The sequence below is a fragment of the Osmerus mordax genome, chromosome 25 (assembly GCF_038355195.1).
Source record: "Osmerus mordax isolate fOsmMor3 chromosome 25, fOsmMor3.pri, whole genome shotgun sequence".
Taxonomy (NCBI): domain Eukaryota; kingdom Metazoa; phylum Chordata; class Actinopteri; order Osmeriformes; family Osmeridae; genus Osmerus; species Osmerus mordax.
The window spans coordinates 962,539-986,527 of NC_090074.1; the positions used below are offsets into that span (position 1 = coordinate 962,539).

The 23,989-nt window shown below is 46.6% G+C and overlaps 1 protein-coding gene across 3 annotated transcripts in view; it reads right to left on the reverse strand.

Moving 5' to 3' along the window:
- ncam1a (neural cell adhesion molecule 1a) overlaps positions 1 to 23,989 on the reverse strand; it is a 148,946-nt gene that overhangs the window by 24,989 nt on the left and 99,968 nt on the right. For all 3 annotated transcript variants that reach the window (XM_067228798.1, XM_067228797.1, XM_067228799.1), the window contains exons 2-13: positions 18,829 to 18,903; positions 17,552 to 17,761; positions 16,957 to 17,100; positions 15,371 to 15,508; positions 14,792 to 14,909; positions 13,814 to 13,974; positions 13,504 to 13,646; positions 6,582 to 6,732; positions 4,076 to 4,260; positions 2,396 to 2,492; positions 1,038 to 1,205; positions 819 to 944 (exon numbers count right to left, since the gene is read on the reverse strand). In XM_067228798.1, the coding sequence (XP_067084899.1) occupies positions 819 to 944; positions 1,038 to 1,205; positions 2,396 to 2,492; positions 4,076 to 4,260; positions 6,582 to 6,732; positions 13,504 to 13,646; positions 13,814 to 13,974; positions 14,792 to 14,909; positions 15,371 to 15,508; positions 16,957 to 17,100; positions 17,552 to 17,761; positions 18,829 to 18,903 (1,716 nt within the window). The remainder of the gene's footprint in view (positions 1 to 818; positions 945 to 1,037; positions 1,206 to 2,395; positions 2,493 to 4,075; positions 4,261 to 6,581; positions 6,733 to 13,503; positions 13,647 to 13,813; positions 13,975 to 14,791; positions 14,910 to 15,370; positions 15,509 to 16,956; positions 17,101 to 17,551; positions 17,762 to 18,828; positions 18,904 to 23,989) is intronic.

The following is a 23,989-nucleotide window of genomic DNA, read 5'->3' on the forward strand; positions in this document are numbered from 1 at the left end:
AATAGTTTGATCTAAGTAGAATGAGAGAGGCATTCTGGCAAGATACCTACATTATGTAATCCACCGATTAGTTATGCATTTACAAAGGGACCATCAAATGACCTTCATGAGAGAAGTTGTCCTCAGATTACCTCAAACTGAGCCCAGAAACCAAGTTCCCATGATGAAAGCCAAACTTTACACACAGACTAAGGATGCTTTTTTTTGCAGGGAACAAATGCTGACACAACAGTCTAGGAGGCTGCGTGGGGGTGGGATGTTCTCTGCAGCCTGGAACCAGCCAGGAGAGAAGCACAGACCGCTGATCAGGCCGTATCGGAGCACACACACACACAGAGGAGAGGGAGGGTCAGACCCTTCTGCAGACGTTACGGAACAAATGAGTGGAAGCTTAGACACCTCTCCCCCTTCCTCACCCCTCGCTGCACAAGACAGGCAGGTGGGTGGAGGTGGGGGGGCAGGGCAGGGGAGGGAGGAGGGGCGGGGGAGAGAAGATGCATTCCTAGAGTAGATCCTCCTCCAGGGAGGGTCAGAGGGATGCATCCAGCCTGATGGGGGGGTGAGGTGGAGGGGCTGGTGTGGGGCGCTGGGCTGGTGTGGGGCGCTGGGCTGGAGTGGGGTGCTGGGCTGGTGTGGGGCACTGGGCTGGTGTGGGGTGCTGGGCTGGTGTGGGGCGCTGGGCTGGTGTGGGGCGCTGGGCTGGAGTGGGGTGCTGGGCTGGTGTGGGGCGCTGGGCTGGAGTGGGGCGCTGGGCTGCAGGGACGAGCGGGGGGTTAGCGTTAGGGTGAGGTGAGCGCTAACGCTAGCGGGGGACTTACGGACAGGCTCGGTCTTGAAGCTCATGGCCGCGCTGCTCTCACTCTCCCCCTTGCCGTTGATGGCATACATCTTGACCTCGTAGGACGTCTCTGGCTTCAGCCACACCATGGTGAGGACGTCCATGCCTGACCGGAGGAAGAGGTCAGTCAGACAGATTCACAAGAGCCAGAGACCTGATCATGGTGCTGGTCGTGGTGAGGGTCATGTGTTTATCTCACCGTCCTCAGCCTCGTACTCCTTGCTGGTCCAGTCCTGGCCACCGGCACGCCACTCTGCCCGGTACCGGATCACCGGCACACCCCCATCAGACTCCGGCTCCTCGAAGGTCACCAGGGCGGTGCTGGAGAAGGGCTCCACACGGCTGATACCCGGCGCAGAGGGCACATCTACACACACACACACACACACACACACACACACACACACACACACACACACACACACACACACACACACACACACACAGAGAGAAAGAGAGACACACACACAGAGAAAGAGAGACACACTCAGAGAGAGAGAAAGACACACACACACACACACAGAGAGAGACACACACACACACACACAGAGACAGAGAGAGAGAGAGACACACACACACACACACACACACAGAGACACACACAGAGAGAGACACACACACACACAGAGAGAGAGAGAGAGACACACACACACACACACAGAGAGAGAGAGAGACACACACACACACACACAGAGAGACACACACAGATAGAGACACACACACACACACGTCCCGATTGCTTATCAAGCTGCCATCACAACAGGTCAGTCAGGAACTTGGACCAAGACTAGTATTTGGGGCACGGCCAATGGCAATGGATGGACATGAGAGATACAGCCAATCACACGGCAGGTTTACTAGCCCAATCCAATCAAAGGTCTCTGGAGGTTTTGGCAGTAGAAACACCATGTCCGAACAAGTAAGTCAACAACGCCCTCCAAATTGCGTTGGCACCCACTAAACTCTTGTGTAGAAAGGATGTGCAGGGCCACATGGTGTGACTACTGAGGTTTATTGGCAACACGTCTACAAGACAACCAGGCTGTGTCTGATTCTACTTTTGGCAACCAAAAAATAGTCACATTTACTAGCAGGAGAGTTGCGCCAAACCAAGCCTGTGTTTATAACCAAGACTCCATTCTGTTGATGTCGGGGAAATAAGTTTGGCCATGACGATTACATTTCAACGTTTAGCCTGATTTTCCACCTACTGAAATAGCTCCTGAAATGACAGCTAATTATGGTTTTATCACAAATGCACTTCACCTTAATGAGTGCATAGAGACCTGGATTCAGAATGCTAAGTTGCCCTCCAGATGTGTAGTTATGGAGCAAACGTTTCAAGTGTGGTTTCACAGCTTCAGCTTTGGATAGAATTCATGGCGCAGCACCTTTCCAAATAGAACAGGTCAGCAAAACCTTTTAGGGGCCAACATTATAATTCAATTTTATGTCCAGAATTTCCTACCCTTGGTCTCCAGTTTGGCTCTAAACATGTGACTGGTGTAAACATGTGACTGGTGTAAACATGTAACAGGAAGTGGTCTGGTGACCAACCTGCTTCTATGAGAATAAACTCCTTGGACTCCATGCCAACGTCATTTCTGGCGGTGCAGTTGTAGCTCCCAAAGTCATTCTGAGAATCTGGGGTGACCTGTTACACACACACACACACACACACACACAGACACACACACACACAGGCATGAACATCATCCCACTGCGACCTAGAATGTTCCAGTCACTTTTGGTCGTTTCCCACTGGGTCGTTACAAAGGATTCTCATCCTCATGGCAGGATGCAGCTTGTCATTTGTGAATCTCCGCATGTCCTTGTCCTGGTGGATAATGGACAGGCAGGGTTACTGGCACCATTAGCCTGGCTGGACAACTAGGGAGCGGGTGCCAACAGATCTAGCAGACCTCTTTGTGTCCCAGGGTGCACTGGGGGTTCAGTGGATGCAGGGCAGCCAGTTCTTGGAACAGAGGACTCATCCCCGGTTCCTCTCAGGCTCTCAGGCTGTAGCTGAGAGGGTCTACTCAACAGGAACACAGATGGGAACACAGCGTGTCTGGAAGGATCTCAAAATACTGACAGATGAACATCCAGGCACTACTATACATCACATGTTCATTCGTACTGTCACCATGTTTTGGAGGGGGTTGTATACGTTTTAGGAATCAAATCAAATTGTGTCTTGTTTGTGCCAGCATGTGGATACAGATTTTAAGGTATGGCCTAATTGCTAAATCCTTCTAAATGATAATAATGAATAATAATAATATAAAACACAATGCACCTACTGTAAAGCCAACCAGAAGTAGCTTATCACAGCCAAATGAGACAAAACCATCTATCTTACAACAAAATATGACATAACTAATTAATATCTACACACATTTCCCTCTCCCGTCAGAAACCATCATGATGAATCACATGATGTTATCATTTATCTGACAGCTCAAAAGAGAGTTGACACAAGAAAGTGTCATGATTAATCGGTTATTCCTGGCATAGATCACTTTCAGAAAATTTGAAGATAGTATTATATTCAGGCTTTGGATAAAATACTTTGAACATTTTAGCTACATAACATGTTCTGTCCTCAAATGCATTCTAACACTCGATGCATCTTCAGGAAAATATATGAAATGCTTTTAATGTTGTAGGCATCTTTTATGTTTTGACCTGAATTAGCACACAACGGCATTCGAACTGCTGTCAAATTCATTCCCATTCCACAAGAGAAAGGGGAAATTTCAAGCTACAAATAGATTTAAGCGGCAAAGAAACAACAACTTTTAAACACAGCTTTCAGAGTAACAAAAAACAACTCAGATGTTTCTGAGTCCACCCAGATTTCTAGAAGCTGCAGTGGCTGTTTCACAACACCACATGCAAACCTTATTCTCTCCCCAACTAAAACTATATTATCAACTTGTCAGTGATTTCATGTTCACATTAAAACTCAACAGGCATTTTGATGTCGCAGAGTTTTAAAGGTGCTGATCTGAGAGGATCCGTACAGCTGTCAGCAAAACTGCTTCACCAAGAAAAGACCACTGATGAAATGTGATTTGAGAAAGTATATAACTCGGCGGGAGAGCATTTGACAGGCAGGTCAAAAAAAATTACAGGTTCAAATCCCCCCACCATCATCTGCTAAACGAATACGCCATCATTCCTCCATAATTCCCTGAGAACTGCCCCCGGCGTTATAACGTGGTCGGCCCGTACCTCCAGGTAGCTGACGGTGGGAGTGTTGTAGATCTTGATGTTGGTGACGTTGACGTTGGGGAGCGGCTGGCTGTCTCGGAACCAGCTGACAGAGGCCCCAGGGTGGGCCAGCACCTCGCAGGTGATGTTGACCGCGTTCCTCTCCCAGGTGTACCAGGTGACCGAGCCCTGGATCTTTGGAGCATCTGGAGAGACAGAGGAGCAGGTCAAAGGTCAACACGCGAGCAGCACGGCAACACACGAGCCGTGGAAACAGCCGATGCAACAAGCAGCAGGCCATCGCAGAACAATGTTTTTCAGGCACGTGGACGTAACAGAGGATTCTGTTTGTGGATGGATCATTTTGAACGAATGTGTTTAGCGCTGCTGGAAACCAGGATCTCAGGTCATAATATTGTACGTCGCTTGGGATGAAAGAGAGTCTGCTAACTGAATAAAATGTCATGTTTAGTTGTTGGGCTAGTTAGGTGTGCTGGTGCACGTTGCATCTCCATACTCCAGACTGAATCCCACAATGCCTCGGTTTGACTTACTACAAGTCGAACATTTACAGTGTTAATGATTTCCCAAACCTTTAATGACACAGAGATTGTATAGATCAAGTGGTTAGTGTAATCACTTTGATTTGATAACTGAATCACCGTGCACTGCAGACTGAAATCCTACTGTGGTTTGTCTCATTAACTTCTGAGCAAAACAGTTTTTCCTGTCATTTGTAATTGCAAAATCATTGGCGTGCAAAAACAAGATCTCCAATGTTCTGAATCCACAGAGGAGTGACACGTCTTTGATAAGACAGGAGGCCTTGGCCTACCCTTCAGTCCTCACTGTTACATGAACCAAATCTTTCATTTAACTGTTGCTGTTAAATAATAAATAAAAAGAACCCAGAATATGTCATTGCTTTTAATCCTTGGGTTTTGAAATCTCAAAATAACCAAAGGTGCCTGACTCAGACAGCGTCCTGCTTTTCCCACCTCCAGGGACGTGCTTTAACAGTCAGATTACTGCCTCCAGCTCCCCTGCATTAAAACGTCAACTTCCATTAACATTTATCGATCTTTACCCAGAAGTGTTTTTACTTATTAATGTCTCAGCTTTGCAGTAAAATCAACCGGCAGGCCTCCAGAGGAGGGCAGCGTTTGGAGCTGTTTTCACGTCCCTGATGTTTGTGGGCCTTGGAGTTGACCCTGGGCTCTCGATAACACAGCAATCCCCAGCTGCTGGGAGTGATGGATGTCGCTGAGTCCACAGATCTTCATTCCTCAGTGCCCTGATAAGTCCTTCTGCCTCTTCTGAAACTCGTTCCCTCTCCAGGACCTCTCCTCCTAGCCCTGGCCACCCTGCTGTCCAATTACCGGGGCCTGCCTGCTCCAAATGGATTTCTCAAAATAAACCCGCTCTTATCAGGAAGAGAGCTGAAACAATCATTGTTTTCATAACATATTTATTCTAAACTAACAGAAGCAGACTGAAGAAGCTGTTTCTGAAAGGACCAGCCATTAACGCTTTGCTATCAGTACGTCAACAAAGCACATAACTAAACCGCTAATGTAACGTGTGTGAGTCTGTGTTTCTAGAATATGTATGTCGGATAGCAAAGTCATGTCCTCAGATTCGGTGTGTGTCGCCTGAACAGGAGAGATCTTGTTGGTGTTAATCTAAAATGGAGATAGAAAGGGCATGCTAGGATTAAGACAAAGCACCTCTCTTTATCACTAATTACTCGGCAACAGTGAATCAACAACCCGAGTACCCAAATAGCTAGACTGTAACCGCAACGCCAAACAATTCTATCAATTGAGTATTGTGATGCTATCTCATGTTAGGAGCAGATTGCCCGAGTTTTGGGGGGAACAGGCAATTAATCCAATTAGATGCTCATTATTTAGTGGGCGTTTCCTCCCCCTCCTTCGTATTCAGGGAACTTTTGAAAGTGCAGAATGAGATTAAAACTGATTTGGCTGTTGAATGTCTGTGCATCTCTCCGATGGTAATGATGCACAGACCTCCTCATGCAGTCGGAATACTGAATCGACTAATCTGACGAAACAAAAGACCCTAAATGTGCCTCTGGAATTTGTCGAGAGATGAAACTTACTAGCCCATATTTCTGATTGTCGGGCATAAAATGCAATTAAGTCTTTGGCAGGCCTACAAAGCACTTCTAATGGAGTTCGGTGTTTGGTAAGCAACTGCTGAAACACTGATACCGCAGGAAAGGAATATCTGTAATAATACTTTGGTTGGGAGTAGCTCAGTGGTACAGCACGTCAAGAAGTCACAGGCTCAAGACCCCCCCTGTTCATCCCTTTTTGAAAACGACAAATCACCCCCCCTGTTCATAAAAAAAGTCACACTTAATGGCAGAATTCTCAGTCATATATAAACAATGATCCATCCTACCTACATTTGGAAATGACCCCACGACCCCAAGATTACGAACCAGGTGACAGCGAAGGAAAGCTGTTTCTAGGGAGGTGCGTGTAGCTGGTCGGTTACTCACATCGCACTTCCAGATAGATGCTCTGGGTGTCTTGACCGATGGGGTTGCGTGCGGTGCAGAAGTACTGTCCGGCGTCCGTGAACTGGACGTACTTCAGCGTGAGAGACGACACACGCGCATGGCTGCGAACCATCACGTTCTTATCCAGACTCTGAAAGGAAGTAAAGATGAAAGCGTTTAAAAGACGTCTTTTGTAGGACGTTGTGTGTCCTTGGTTGTTGTGTGAGGGGGAACAATGCCATTGTGTTGTTTTGTTCACACAGAAAGGACTTGGTGTTCTCAGTTCTGTGAGTCTCTCATCCTGTCAGACTCTTTGGCTCTACGAGTTAACGTAAATAACTCGAACGTTGAGATCATCTGTTTGTTGTCCTTGTTTCCAGCTGCTGCTGCCTTGTGGAGACTGCTCTTGTGCTTAGTGAGTTTGGGAGAGGATAAACTCCCTGTAAGGTGAACGTTTGTCTTGTGTCTGGGGAAAGCAACGACTTGCATCCAAGATTAACTGAAAGTATTTATCGTGTTACCATCATTGCAGTTGGAATCAAACCCTAAATATCAGACTGGTCTTGTGTAGCTTGGGAACCGGTTCTGATTCCATTCCATAAAAATTAAATTGTGTATTTTAAGTTTTTTTAATGAAATAATCTGTTTCCAATGGTTATATCAAAGACAACCATGTTTCACATCTCCAAAGGCATTTTTAATTGCCCAATTTGCTACCTAATTAATAACACTGATTTTACAGTAAACATGAAAACATCTAGACTGAGCTTCCCTCACAGGCCCAGTGAGGTCTGATCCCTTCCATGACTCAATTAAATAGATTCATTAGTAATCAAGCCAGATGACTTCATATTAAATATAATAGTTCCTCACATTATATATTTTGTTGTGGATATGCAACTTACACAACTTGATTACAAATCAGTAACAAACCTCTTGTATACCATTAAAGATGTGTGTGTGTGTGTCTCTCTCTTCCTCTCTCTCCGTCTCTCTCTCTCTTTTGTCATTTCTCTCGTTCCCGTGGAGAGGAGGAAAAAGAGGAGAGGCAGCTAAACCGGGCGCCACCGTAACACCGTAACACATCCTGCCGTCTCTGTCAACAACAACAGTACTGCTCTTCCTCCAGTCTCTCTTACGTTTGGCCTCAATGATGAGTACTTTACTCTGCTATACTCTACAGCCCCAAAACGGATGCTGACACTTCAACACATCAATGCCCTAAACTTCCGAATCGCTGTCGATGTGGATTTGTCGTCAAATTTTGGAAAAGGTAGAAAGATTCAACCAGGAAAATCAGATGGTGTAGAGCGTAAACTACGTGCATTTGGCTCCAGGTTGGGGCACTGATTCCATAGGGAACTAGCCAACAGGGTCTTACAGTGCAAGACTAAGGAGAGTCCACTATCACTAGTTACCTACAAACACTCAGGATTACCACTACGTTTGATTATCAACATGTAATAAGGTTTTGTGATTTCCTTCATTGTGGCCTTATTTATAATATAGCAGCTTTCTCAATTGTATTGTTTGTGACATGGATTAGAAGTGTAACTATTAAACTGGAATGGAGTCGCACATGAAATTATCTGGTATCTTGGTAGAATTTTCTCTCCAGCACTTTCTCCAGTGTGTAATGTACTACAGGAAGTGAAGTTCTAACTGAAGGGTTCCAACATGGTGTAGGTGTTGGTTAGTGTTAGGCATAACTACATTGTGGTGTCTTGGTCCAGGGCAGAACATGTTGGCTCTGGTTCTGTGTCTTTACTCTGAAGTCACTCAGAGCTGTTCTGAGGCATCAGCAAATCAGTCACACCACAAAGGGGAAACCGGAATTCAGCAAAACGTGGGTGAAAGATTAAACTGATCTCCTGCTCTCCTCAAGTTCTGGAAAAGATCAAGTTCAATAAACAAGAGCAACTATGACAAATAAGTGAGTGATCCTTCTATGAAAAACTACTCACTTCACATTCTCGGGTACTGCTTGGCAGTAAATCACTAAATCATATCTGTGGCGAGAATCTGATCAAATTTGTCTGGAAGAGAGCAGAGCCAACACGGTTGTTTTGCGGTGGACCAGGTTTGTCTAACATGTGACTGGGTTATGTGCTAAGTTCTGCAGCTAGGCGCCTGGCTATGCTGTTCAGCAGCCATACCTCGTACGTGTCTGGACGAGTCCAAGAAGCCTAGAGGGGATGAACACAGAAAACAAAAGCACAAAAATGGGGAAAAAAAATCTTAAAACAAGGAGGGAGGTGGAAATCACGCTGGACCTGGACCCTCATTCACACAGGTTAGACTGGGCTGTTCCTGTTTCGGAGTTTAGCTGGAGCACACCAGACTGATGGAGACACTTGTAAACATCGAAACAAAACATGCATGGGGTGTTTAAAAAGAGAAGAGACGGTTAAAATGTCAACACAAAATGCCATGTTTTACTGCTTGATTCTGGGAAACAAACACCTTTCTGGGAAACCTTGTCTCTGAAAACGATGAATGATTATTTCGAACTTGAAGTGGAATTATCGATTTCATATTTCACACTTAACATTGCAGACCACCCTTGAGCTATAGAATGTCTTTCAAGGACAGAGACAATACCAGAGTCAATGCCAGCAGTTAGAACTCACTGGTATTTTCAGATTTTGTGCTCAAGTCTTCACCTAGTTTTGAACGGTGAGATGTCTGTGGACATGTCAGGATTGTCGTGAACATTGGGATGACTTGTTATGCTAAGAAAAGTCTCTGGTATTCGTTTCAGTACTCCTATTAACAAAACAAACCGATTTAGATCTTAATTTATCCCCTCAGATTTTAGGAAAATGTTTAATAGGAAGAAAATAATGAACTTTAGATGTGTTATATGTATTTGTTTCTGTTGTATGTGATTGACTGTTTTATGTTATATGCTTGTATTATGCAGGCAAATTGCCATCGGAAATGAATAAAGATGAACTGTCAGGTCATCTCTTCTGGGTCTTCTGCTGAGGTTAAAGGTAGTTTCCACCATAGGGCGAGCAGTCTGACAGGCTGTCAAGAGCTAAACTATCACCTTCCACAGCTTCATAGGACCTTCTCAATTATTAACCATTAATTTATAAAATATGAAGCCGTATACAGAGAGAGAGAGAGTTGTTAGGTTAGTCATTTGATTATCAGTACATATTCCATCTTGATTAAGTGTTGAGCCAGTTTGTACCAGCTATGGTTGCAGTTCTGCATGATAAAAAAATCTATTAGAACTTTTCTTAAGTGATTTCTCATAGCTCAACAGAACCTACAATCAAGTCATAATCACAAACCCTTTTTTTTGTCAGGTGGTTGTTGTGCAACACTGAAATCCATCGTATTCTGGGCAGGACGATGGCATCCAAAGGCTCAGCAACAATGGGAATCAAGAGTTTCATTCTTGGGTCAAAAAATGACTTCTGTCATTGCGTGTTATGATTAATTGGCATGTGAGTGCGTACGGACTAATAGATCAAATCCACAACTCTGATAACCCAGGGGCCTGAATGGAAGACACGTGAGATGAAGGAACCACTTCAACAATAGATGACGAGGATGACAAAAAACGATCAGAATCCGTGATAGCTTTTATCAGAAGAACAACAGGACCTGAAGCGCACCACGCGTTGAATTCAACTGCCTTTGACACCAAAAAGATCAGCAAGATGACAGAGAACAGAAGCGACAGAACAGAAGATGGCATCAGTGAGTCTTCATATCCCCAATTTTAGCTCAACAATCAAATGTTTAAGGAGATAGTTTTACGAGTTTTAGACTGACGTTGTAGGTTTTCGACAGGCAGCCCACCTGACCTCTTAAATCACAACACCTTCCTTTCCTTTGTACCCTGATCCCATGGAGACAAGCACACAGACATCCAACACCACACCCAGTATCAGTCCATGTCACCTGGCCATTTTCAACAATAGGGAACAATCCCTAAGCTCTGGAAATCGTGTTCCATCCCACCTCGCCCCCCCTCTCTCCTGATCACACCTTGCCCCCCCCTCTCTCCTGATCACACCTGCCCCCCCTCTCTCCTGATCACACCTTGCCCCCCCTCTCCTGATCACACCTTGCCCCCCCTCTCTCTCCTGATGACACCTCGCCCCCCCCCTCTCTCCTGATGACACCTCGCCCCCCCCCTCTCCTGATCACACCTGGCCCCCCTCTCTCCTGATCACACCTGCCCCCCCCTCTCTCCTGATCACACCTGGCCCCCCCCTCTCTCCTGATTACACCTGGCCCCCCCTCTCTCCTGATCACACCTGCCCCCCCCTCTCTCCTGATCACACCTGGCCCCCCTCTCTCCTGATCACACCTGGCCCCCCCTCTCTCCTGATCACACCTGCCCCCCCTCTCTCCTGATCACACCTTGCCCCCCCTCTCTCCTGATCACACCTGGCCCCCCCTCTCTCCTGATGACACCTCGCCCCCCCCTCTCTCCTGATCACACCTGGCCCCCCCCTCTCTCCTGATCACACCTGTCCCCCCCTCTCTCCTGATCACACCTGCCCCCCCCTCTCTCCTGATCCCACCTGGCCCCCCTCTCTCCTGATGACACCTGGCCCCCCCCTCTCTCCTGATCACACCTTGCCCCCCCCTCTCTCCTGATCACACCTCGCCCCCACTCTCTCCTGATCACACCTGCCCCCCCCCTCTCTCCTGATGACACCTGGCCCCCCCCTCTCTCCTGATCACACCTGCCCCCCCCCTCTCTCCTGATGACACCTGGCCCCCCCCTCTCTCCTGATCCCACCTGGCCCCCCTCTCTCCTGATCACACCTGCCCCCCCCTCTCTCCTGATGACACCTGCCCCCCCCCCCCCCCTCTATCCTGATCACACCTGGCCCCCCTCTCTCCTGATCACACCTGCCCCCCCTCTCTCCTGATCACACCTGGCCCCCCCTCTCTCCTGATCCCAGGGAGGGCAGATATTCCAGGTCTTCGCAGGCCCTTGATGGCACGGTTTTTGAGTTTGTCTACTTTCTGCTGGATTGTGCATTTAAACTAAAGTAGGCCAGCGACCCAGATGTACAGCTCTCCCTCTGGAGGGTGACTAAATGTGTTAAGGTATATTCAGGGCTCTGGTTCCCCAGAGAAAGTGTCCAGTACTCACGGTCGCTCAAATGAAAAAAGATATTGCTGCTGTAATTTGGAATGTTCACATAAAAAGACTAACACTTAAGTCATCTGGTTTGTGTTAATTTGAGACTAAATCAAATATTCTCTTTTCAATGCCAAGTGATGCACTTTCCTATGTAAGGAAATGCAATTCCTTGTTTTACAGTCACAAATACTACAAATGTGGTGTTTTGTAACTCTAAGAAATATGAAAAGGCCCAACGTATGTATTCACAATTTGCATAATAATACATGTTTCCATGCTAGGAAAACAAACTTGAATACACACAAGTGGAGTGCCTTTTAAACATTATTATTCATTTTCAACAATACATGCTCATCGATTTCCCTGTTCCAATTGGAAAGGTAATTACCAAGAAATAAAATACAGTTCGCCACACTCCTACTAGAGCAGGCAATTACCCTCCTAGATCGGCTTATCCACCAGATGTTTCTGACATGGTGCATGCCACCGTCGGGGTGGTTTTGTAGTGTGACAATACCACAGCTAGAGGATAGCAATAACCCTCCAACAATACATCTGAAATTGCCTTCTTTGCCTGACTGAAAAGCCTGTTTAGTAATTGCACCTTTTACATTTGACATCTTGTATTATACGATAACCTGGAGAGAGAGAGAGGGAGGGAGGGGGAGAGAGAGAAGGGAGGGGCATTCATACAGATCTGCCGAGCTAGAAAAGCTTAAAGCTTTGATCGCCTGGTGGAAGTACCTCAGGTATTCATGAGTGAGTAGATCGTTTCAGAAAAGCCGATGTTGATGCACGAGCCTGCTGAGAACGTAGGGAGTGATAGCATCTCCCCTTAGAGGTGCGATGCAAATGCTGTCGTCTGACGTCACTGCAGCACCAAGCTCTTTCTCTCTCTCTCTCTCTCTCTCTGTCTCTCACCATCTCTCTGTTTGTGTCTCTCACCATCTCTCTCTTTCTGTCTCTATCCCTCTCCCTCCCTCCCTCTATTGTTATCGTTCCCCAATAACAGCACATGGTCAGGTGTCAGATGGCTGAGCGGTTAGGGAGTCGGGCTAGTAATCTGAAGGTTGTTGGTTCGATTCCCGGCCGTGTCGATGACGTTGTGTCCTTGGGCAAGGCACTTCACCCTACTTGCCTCGGGGGGAATGTCCCCGTACTTACTGTAAGTCGCTCTGGATAAGAGCGTCTGCTAAATGAGTAAATGTGTACTGAGTGTGCAGGCGAGCGAGGTGACACTGGGGAAGGTGTGGACGAGTCACCGTGAATAATCCCACGCAGGGAGAAGAGACCGGGGAGAGGCTCCTCTTCCTTTCACCGTGAATAATCCCACGCAGGGAGAAGAGACCGGGGAGAGGCTCCTCTTCCTTTCACTGTTTTACAGAGTCAAACACAGAACAATGGCCGAGGCACATCCTGATGAATTAACCTCCATTGTTTGACCTTTCCAACGTGAAGCCTATTCTACACCCAGAACACACACTACTGTAGGCTGCATGTCAGCACTGTCTGGGGGGTCACTGGGTGTCCTGCAGAACCCAAGAGATGAAGCCCCATCACTGCTTCAAGGGTCAGAGGTGACTGAGAAGGTGACCAGATATACGATGAAAGTCAGTGCCTTTACCCACACGAGAACAGACATCTTGTTAATTGATTCATACCATTATCATAATCGGAGGACAGTACCCAGCTTGGCTCCACCCCCCCAGGTGTGGAGGACAGTACCCAGCTTGGCTCCACCCCCCCAGGTGTGGAGGACAGTACCCAGCTTGGCTCCACCCCCCCAGGTGTGGAGGACATTACCTGCTCGCCATCCTTCAGCACGCGGTTGCGTGAGCTCCAGGACACAGTGGGGATGGGGTCACCTGACACCTCGCAGGTCAGCGTGATCTGCTCGTCCAGCTCCGACGCAGACTGGTTGTTGAAGTAGGTGATCTTGGGCGGCACTGGGAACAAGCCACAGTACAGCTGGGTGAATGTCTGCTTTGTTTTGTGTGCTTGGCTATTTGCAATCATACAGTCAATGAAAAAAATAAACTGTTTAGACACAAAGACGTCTTCAAATGTCCTAAAATGGTAGTGGAGGTGTTTTCTAGGTTTCCAGGCATCTTACCAAACACATTCAGGCTGACCTCTCCCTCCTTCTCCCCGGCCTTGTTCCGGGCGATGCACGTGTAATCTCCCTCGTCCAGTTTGTTGACATCCAAGATCGTCAGCTCCGAGCCGTCCTCGTTCAAGCTGAACTTCTCATCTGACACCAGGACCACACGGTTCCTAGGGGAGGGAGAGAGGAGCGGACAACTCACATCAGCTTCATATCAAGGTCCCTACAAGACGACCCTGACAGTGAGCTTCAATTCAAAGGAGAACGAGAGCCGGAGGGCAAGAATACAATATCAGCCGTCCTCCCTGAAGAGAACACGTCCAGCTATCAGACGGAATGTAAACAGACACCTTCGATTCAGATTTATCATAACAACTGGGGCCGTGTCATTGGCTTTCTAGCCAGAGTTCTGTGTGGGGTCAAGACAAGACGTGCATCTGAATCTCCTGAGCGTTTGAGTCCCTCTGCTCTGCTGCATGTCTGAGGCCCTCTGTAGCTCCCAAACTGCAGAGCTGCTCTGCGCCAGACCCCGAAGCCTCATCGGTATTCTCGTAGAAGCAGCGATCCCCAGGAGATGTCAGATAGAAACCAAACGACAGCCCTGTCAGCCACTCGGGGAGATACATAACAAATGTTGAGAGTGCTCTGCCTCCCACCCCAATCTCCTCCCTCCCCTGTCCTCCCTGTCCTACCTCTCTCCCTCCCGCTCTCCCTCTCTCCCCCGGCGACGGTCTGACACCATGTTCATCCCCGTCCCACATTTCCTCTCGTTCATTTGTATTCAGAGACAAACTGAGAAAGGGAGGGAGGTCCTGTGCCAGAGGCCCGCTACGAGCAACAGCCAAGACAATCAGAGCCAGCCTTGGAAGTCTCCGAGGCTTCTGATGACAGGACGTCATCAGCAACTGAGGTGGTGGAGCTGCTTCAGGGTGACCTGACGAAAACGGCAGCACCTGCGGGGGTGAGAGACAGGACGGAGACACGTACCGTGCCCAGGTGACGCTGGGTTCAGGGAAACCGTCGGCGTCGCAGGCCAGCATCACCGACTGGCCGCTGTCTGCCGTGGCGTTTACCTCCGACTGCCTGGTCCTGATGGTGGGCAGCACTGGAACACACACAGCGCCACGGTCACACAACTACTACTAGGCCTAAGGTAACATGATCCTACCTAAGGTAACATGATCCTGCCTAAGGTGATGTTGCCCCCTGAAGTCTCTATCTTAGGTTTCATTAGACCTCTTTTTGAAAAGGGTAAATCTGTCCCCCTCACTTAATTCAGAAAATTACATTGACAAAGGCCGCATCCTCTGTTGTACCGAAATTGGTGACCTATCGAAAACTGTGACCAGGGGTTGCTGTTCAGCAAATGTTAGGATTAGAACATTTGCTGAACAGCAACCCCTTGTCAGTTTTCGATAGGTCACCGATTTGAGTAAAACACATCCCTTATAGCTGTCCCACCCTCATCTGAAAACACACCTCCACCCCCTGTCTCACTGCGGGACTGCAAACATCTCTCCCTGAGGAGGAACGCCTGTGTGGGCGAGCGATGGACACTGTCCTTACCGTTCACGATGACCTTGATGACCCGGAAGTCAATCTCCCCGCGGGCCATGACGCGAGCCTCGCAGGTGTACACCCCCTCATCAGTCTTCTTGATCCCCCGGATCTGGAGGTGGTTGTTGGCCAGGATCTTGAACCGAACTGGAAACATGACGGGTGTTCAGAAATATATACAACGATATATATATACATATACTGCAATATAACGATATAGCTGACATACACACACATATATGCATCCATGTACATATATACTGTAAATGCATCCACAAACTATATTTAAATTAGTATGATTGAGTTTCAGGGAAAAACTGTTCTTGGCCTACCAGCGATGTATTTTTAATAAAATATAAAAATAGAACATGAGTTATTTCTTCTCAGTGGAACAAAGAAGAGGGTAAGATAACATTTTCCAAAGTGGAACCATGTGTCAGAACCCAGCCACCATGACAAGCAGAGAACTCATTTAAGGAAATAAAGTTCCTTTTAAATGGTTTATTTTGTGCAAATGTGTGCACTGTGAAATTAGGAGTGATGCCTTTCAACATTAAATCTGTAGTATATACTGCGAGTATCGTTGTTTTTGTACTGTGTGTATTGTAAACATATCCAGTACCTTTCTGGTAGTACACAGTACTATATAATACTGTGGAGATTGTAGTTCAGAGGTCATCTAGTGTTATTATGTCAACAGATCTGTGCTAGCAACTCCCAGCTGCTTTAAGAGCAACAACGTGTCACAATGTGAAGTCTTGTGTATATAGTCTGAGAGCTCGCTTCAGTTTAAACATCTGGCAACCAGTGTAAAAATATTGTATGGCAAGCGCACAGTATTAACTCGACTTCTCGTTTGAAGTTATGCCAGATGGAAATCTGGTTCCATGGAATGTGTATTTGAGGGGGCAAATTATTCTGAATTCATTAACCAAGCTTTATAAATAGCTCTCCCTAAGTGTGAAACAGGCATTGGCATGAAAAAGGATAGTTGTAATTTTGTCTACAAGCATGTGCAGCTTTGATATGAAAAGGTTAACTGTAGCAATGTGGAAAATGGTATTTACATAAGCAGTTTGGTGTTTCAATCTCATCTACAATTAGTGGTTTCTCCAGAGCAAAACACGTCCCCGTTCTGCATCCAAGAGAACGCAGACCGCTGCGGTCTCTTGCCTGCCTTGCAGCGGTCACGAAGGGAGGGGTCTTTTAAGGTTAAAATAGTCCAGCTCAAAGGAAAAAGCAAGGGACTGAAAACGAGATCCACATCCCTTCCTTTGTGAAATATCCCAGAAGCCTTCATACACCCTCTATCTGCTGACATCACTTCCTTTTGATCAGAGATCACCTCGTTTCCTGGGCACCCCCTCCATCAATTATCTCAGAAACAGCTCGTAAATAACTCAAAATCCAGGGCTGTGCAGTGTACGTGGAGACGGAGGACTCTGTGAGAGGGTGGGAGTGTCAAAACAAAACAAAAACAACAAAAAAACAGCAGAAAAGATGAAAGCTGTGCTACCAGAGAGGGGAGGGGCAGACAGGCTCGGGGGGAACAGAACAACCCACATGTTGGCACGGCGACTTGTTAACCGTCTCACCATCTTTGGCGACCTGGATCTTGGATCCTTTGTGTTTCCAGATGATGGTGGGGGGAGGAGAGCTGACCACGTCACAGACGATGTTGGCATCGTTGCCCTCGTTGAACTCTTGCGGGGACGGGGAGTTCTTGAAGGTAATCTTCTCTGTATGGGACAAGCACAGTGTGTGTTTAGACTGTCAGGATTAGTAACCGATAATTTTAATGGAAAGTCTGGCCAAGTCAAGGCAGTTCTCCTGGCCTTATGTCTGCAGAACTGAAAACCAAATATGAGTCATGCTTATCGCTTATTATTCATAGGTTAATTCAGAATAATTGAGGTAAACGTACGTCACGCAGTAGCAAAATGCACATTACGAGGAAAAAACAACAAATGAGCACTAAGTCCACAGCAAGGTTATAAGAACGCCATTTGTTTATCCACAATAATTGAGGCGGAAATAAGGGTGAACCAGTGCAAAAATAAAAAAAATAAACATTTCACAGATCGTTTACCCGAGCAAATCAACTCCCCTGACCCAATCAGTGTTGTGTCAAACAAAAACAAGAACCAAGTCTCCAAGAAGAGTCACTCGGCTAAAACCCCGTCGACTTACGGAAGATCTTTACGTGGACGGTGGCTTCGGCCTCCTTGTCCCCATCGGTGGCGACACACTTGTAGATGCCGGCGCTGTCCACGTCGGCGCTGTAGATGGTGAGCGTGGAGGTAGACTCGTCACCGCGGCTCACGAAGATGTCCTGTCTGTTGGGGAGGATCTTTTCTCCGCTGGGGGCGTACCAATCGATGTCCTTTGCCACTCCAACAACTGTGAGACAGGTGGGTGAAGATTTAGGAATTTAGGAAAGAAAATCTGTTTGCTGGTCTATAGATGTTTATGTGAATGATCTACAAATCGGAGAAAATGCTGCTGAAAAGTAATGCAATCACTACATTCCAATATAAATACAAATAGCATAACCAGAATGAATGAAATTATCATTCTGCCTAATTGATTTATATGTGACCGGTATTCCTCCATGGACCAATGTCTAGGTAATACCTAAACAAAGAAAATATTCCTGCAAAAATACAATACAATCATGCATTGTTTTCTAACAATTCGCTTGGATGGACTGTTTTATGAAAGAGATAAAATCCATCTTTCCCTCGACTGACGATGTCTTCCTTCATTCATAATAGAATAAAGAGCTATGGCTCAAGGTAAATCTCAGACGTCAACAACACAGGGAGAAAAGTTGAAGGCGCAGCTAAAGACATTGAGAGGAATAAAAATATATATCATAATTTGATCTCTTTTTCAGGATGAGATATCAGACTTTTATTTTTTATTGTCTTTTTCATTATGCTTTCTCCAGCAGTGTGCCAAGAGGCCAGTAGTGGGAAGCAGTTGTCTGCTTGAGTCCTGCTAACATCCATGATGGGGGGTCCTCCTGTTAACTTAGCTGCCTGAGAGCCAGACCCTCTCCATAAACAAGCCCTGAGCCTCTCAACCCTCCCATTGGGAGCTGCTAAGATCCCCCTTTTCTGTTGATCTTAATGTAATCTGTTACTCACAAGATGTGGAGTAAATCCACGTTGCATTCTCTCCCTCCCACCTCCCACTCCCTCTCTCCCATCTCTCCCCATCTCTCTCTCCCCCCTCCCCATCTCTCTCCCCCCCCTCCCCCATCTCTCTCCCCCTCCCCATCTCTCTCGCCCCCCCCTCCCCATCTCTCTCCCCCCCCTCCCCCATCTCTCTCCCCCCCTCCCCCATCTATCTCCCCCTCCCAGTCATGTTGTTCAGTTCTCTCGTCATCAAGCTGTCTAAACAGTCCTGCACGGGGTCCAGAGTGGCGTGTGACGAGAAGGGTGTTGTGGACGTGGCACACCCACCTTCACAGAGGAAGAACTTGGACTCTCCCACGCTGATCTCCCCCTGGGTCGGGACAATCTCCACCTGGAGGGAGGCTGCGGGAGAGGGGGAGGAGAGGGGGAGGAGAGGGAAAGGAGAGGGGGAGGAGACACGACCAAGGTTAAGGATCAGGAGCAGCTGGCTTCAATGGGAATGGACGTAGAGATGAGGACTGCATATGGACTGCTTTGTCTGAGCACGTGGAGGCAGCAGGGTCTCTGTAAAACCAGGATATGTCGAGGAACATTTTCCCTTTGTTAATGTGAGTTTATGAAAGGTTCTGCTAAGAATGCAGAAAAGACATGCATTGATGTCAAATATTACATTAAAACATTACACAGAACACATTTCTTTTCACTTGGTACAGTAATACAGCCATTTTGCAGGCTCACACCAATCAGTAGAAATTAGTATGTTTGGTCTCATACATAATGATGTGTCAATGAGCTTTTACCTGGCTCAGGAACCTGCATTAGGCAGCAAGACCCAAGTTTACCATGATTTCTAAGGTGGCTGATGTCACCATAGCAACCACAAGTACCACCATTTCTCATTTATTGAAATGCTTCCATGTCAGACATGGCGCAATCTCCGACTAAATATGACAATTAAGGCCTCGACACTATCATCCAAAGAGTGGAGCGAAATTATATGGTTCTATCAAACTTACTTTGATACGCAATTACGAGGCGATACTAGGTGAATCGATGGTGTTTCATATCGGCAACTGAAGCTTCCATTTTCACTCATCACTGAATGCTATCTAACCAAGATGTGACAGAGAGTCTCGATCTTCTTTTTTGGCCCCTGGCCATTGAATTCAGGAAATATAATGCCATGAATCAAATCATATTAGACTAGCTTCTCTGAACCGCACATAATACGCGTTCAGTATCGACTCACACCGGCATGAAAGACAGAGGCTGTCTGAAGCCGCTCCTTGTCCACTCTATAGTGCACTGTTTTAAGGCAACCATTAACAACCTTTTCCACTTTGCGTTTGAATTTTAGTTGTCATTGGGTTGGCAGTGCACCTGTATTGCCATAGAGGACCACTCGTGAGCCGCGGCCCACAGTTTGGGAACATAGACTAAAAGAAAAAACAAAGGCTTGACAGCTGACAGGTAGAGTATTAACAACACGATCCTCTCTCCTTCTCTCACAGCCAAGTACAGCATGGCAGGTTGTCCCAACACTGTTCAAAAATTCTACGAATATAGCATTGGGGATATGTTAATAGAAAGCAAAAGGACCTTTCCTTGTTTCTGAACGAGGCTCTTGCATTATACATGACACATTCTGTGACATTTTTCAAAATGCACTTAAGCGTCGCCCTGACTTTATAATGAATTACTGGACATTCTCAAGGTTGGAGTTTTGTAAAAACACCCTGACATGCTGTTGGCCCCCGCAAAAAATGTATTTTCTGTTAGGTCAAATGAGGCCTCTTTTTACAAGTCTAGCTGCTAATAGTGAAATGTTATTGTTATTCCTACTAATCATTCCAGTTTTAGGTTTGATGAGCTTGGAAGAGACTAAGATGGTTCATATGTCTGATCTTACTTCCCCAATTAATTTGTGTTGTTTGGGCTTCAAAGGCATCATCCTTTCTTGCTCTTCTAACATGACTCATATTAAGGCTTTCCCTTATTCCAATTTATTATTAAAAAAAACGATCTTCAAAAGTCTGACTCAGAAAACAAGTGATTGAAGCGATGACGTGGACAGAGTGATATTGGTCTTTGGAAGTCCTCCCTAACGTCCATGCTGAACCCTCCTTGCTGATGCACGGTGAAAAGTCCCACAAATACATTTTTGCTAGAAAAATGCCGTCCTCCACCACAGCCTCCACCACAGCCTCCACCACAGCCTCCACCACAGCCTCCACCACAGCCGCCACCACAGCCTCCACCACAGCCGCCACCACAGCCGCCACCACAGCCTCCACCACAGCCTCCACCACAGCCTCCACCACAGCCGCCACCACAGCCGCCACCACAGCCTCCACCACAGCCGCCACCACAGCCGCCACCACAGCCTCCACCACAGCCTCCACCACAGCCTCCACCACAGAAACGATCTAGGCTTTGTTACAGGGTAACACAGCCCTGAGAGACACTGAAAACAGCATTTTAAAGGGATGTTTTCTTCTCTGGAATGACGCATATCACACACACACAAGGACAACATCTACTATTCCCTACCCTACCAAGGGGAACACATGCTTAGCAGGAACTCACAAACCCAGACTTAAGTGCCCCCCCCCCCCATAACAAGCGGACATATAACTTGGAGTTTACAGACAAAAGCACAGTCTTCAAGCCTAGTGGGTTAAAGGCCTGTCTATAAAAGCTATTTTATAGTAAATGTCATTCCGGGGTGCAGCTCAGTGGTTAGAGCCCTTGACTGCATATCAAGAGGTAGCAGGTTCAAATTACCCCCTTGTACTGAAGGTTGCCTTGGAAAAAAGTGTTGGCTAAATGAATATATTACGTTACATTCTCATATTTGTTTTTTGTTTTCTGTTTGCCTTAAACCCCAAATCGTATTGTTGACACAGTCACACAGCAGGAAACGTAATGAGAGAGGAGATCAACAAGCGAAAACACTAAACAAATCCTAAACACTTCAGTATTCACCCCCACCAAGCTGCCTGTTCGAGCACACAGACCCAGACCACCTTCCCAGCACACCAAACCCCCATCCCTGCCACCCCAGCCTTCACTACCCCCCAGCCTTCACTCCCTCCCTCCCTCCCCTCCCACCCCCTCTCTCCCTGCTGAGATTAACTCTTTTACTACCTTACAGAGCTCCATTCAAGACCTGCATGTCCGAAAGACGGGATTAGAAAATGTAGAGCACAGGCATGACATCCTAATTAGAAGAACCAGGGGCGTGTGGTTAATGTGGAGACAGAGCTGCTAGCCAGAGCAGCCAGGTCCCATGAGGAGGTTTACTGGGCAGCTGTTAACGTCTGAAGCCTCAATGCTAATATGACCGTTGGGGTGAGGGGTAGACTGTTAGACCTGCCTGAGCAATTTAAGTAAAAGCTATAACGTTAAAACTGATGAAATAGATAAATTGGATAGAGGTTAATTTATGAGCGGAAAGTGCAATCTGAGAGATGTCCCAAGGCTAACAGCTTTGAATAAAACACGCTTGATATCCACTCGCACAGTATATTGCAGCAAATAATATCCAGGAAAATATATGGCTGCAGTACGGTTTGAAATACAGGACTCTACCAAAGCACTCCATGAATCACATTAAAAAGACATTGTTTCAAACAGAACTGTTTTTAAGAAAACAGTAACAGTATAAACAGTATAACAGTATTGGTTAGACATGGAATAACAATTACTTCCCATAACTGTCTGAGGTGAGTTACACAGCGAACACAGAAACATCTGACTAACTAGCTTTTCAACCAATCAACACGCTCTACAAATGCTTAGAAAGCCTCCCTGTCTCTATATTTCAACAATTCTCTTGAAAAATGTTCCTTCTTGGCTGCGCCCAGCAGCCCCATAGTTCACCGTCAGTTGGGCGACAAAAAACGAGGTGGCAGCTATTGAATTGACACTGGCACCGCTTAAAGGTGAATGTGATTATTCAGAATGCTATGCTAGACAGGCCATGATTAAATGATCAAAGGCTATGGCCAAGTGCCTTGCCTCTGTAGTTTTATTCCTCATACCAAACTGTCCATACAAACACAACCATACCTTGGACACTCAGCAAACTAAATGAGCTATATCTGAAAAAACAAGAACCATTTTCAATGTACCACCTCAGCCTTCTACATCTCGTATTGTAAATAAAGAAAAATATACTTAACCCTTGTGTCATCTTCGGGTCATTCTGACCCATCAGTCATTGTGACCCACCGTCGTATTGCAACAACTTTACCGCATACAAAAACAAAGTGAAGCATTTTCTTTTAACCGTTGGGCTGTCTCAGACCCCCCACGTTGCGAAGGTTAGAAGAAAATTATTTGTATCTGTTTTTGTATTGGGTAAAATTGGGTAAATACAACGATGGTTCGTTATGAACCTTTGGATCATGTGACCTGAAGGCAGCACAAGGGTTAAGAAGGAATAAGGTGCGTTAGCTCGATCCTAAAGCCTGTACGATAGTAATATACCTGGAGTCATGATGAGCCCCGTCTTTAACTCCAGCGTGTGTTCTCACTGGATTCCAGAGTAAGCTTGCAGGGGGACTCAGTGAGGTTGTAATGTATGCAAAACCTCTCACACTTCTTAATCGTTCACTTGGGTTCTTTCCTCAGCCGCTCACTGCTAAATGGGCCGTTCCTGCTCTTAAGTGAATTGATCATCATAATCAATTACGTCTAAACACCACCAAGTGTCCATGCAGGGTCCACCAGTACGCCTGTGTCCAGATAGCGTTTGGCAAAACTGCTTCGATGACAATCGTCCAGATTTGGCCTCTTTGTTACACAACAGTCCATTTCCTGAATCCAGTCTTTTTTTTCTGAGGATTCCGGGCAAATTTCCTCCCATCATTAGTTCTGCATGAGTAATGAATGGAAGAAACTTCCAACAGTGGTAAACGCATATCCCTCATCACAAGCACAGGGCTATGAAGTGATTAATCATCATTCAGTTACTGATATTCCTGTTCAGGGGTGTGAATGTTTGGAGGCTAGGACTGGAATCCCCATCACTGGCTCGTTGGGCAACAGACGTTTCCAGAGGATCCAGGTTGGTGACGGAGGATGCGTACAGAACCATGACCTTCGCATCCACCACGAAACAAGGACGGGTTGTTCCTGAACAGCAGCCAAACTGAACTAGGGTAGACGGTCCTACCTCCGGGGCATCTTAATTGCCCTATTTTTACCTCCAGCATGCCGAGGTGGAACACGAGGCTCCTTGGGTGCGGTTGTGTAATGTGCTCAGGTCTGGGGCTGAGTTGGGGTCTTGGCTGCGGAGGTATGCATGCCTAATTTGAGCTTGGAACTTGGCGAGGTCACAGCTTTGTTACAATGCAACTTCAGCCAGCCCAACTGTTAGGATCTTAATATGCCAGCCATATTCCACCAAACACACATTGCTAGTCGGGGCTTTCCACAGACAGGACAGAGTGTGAACCACAGGACTGCACACAAAGGACCAAGC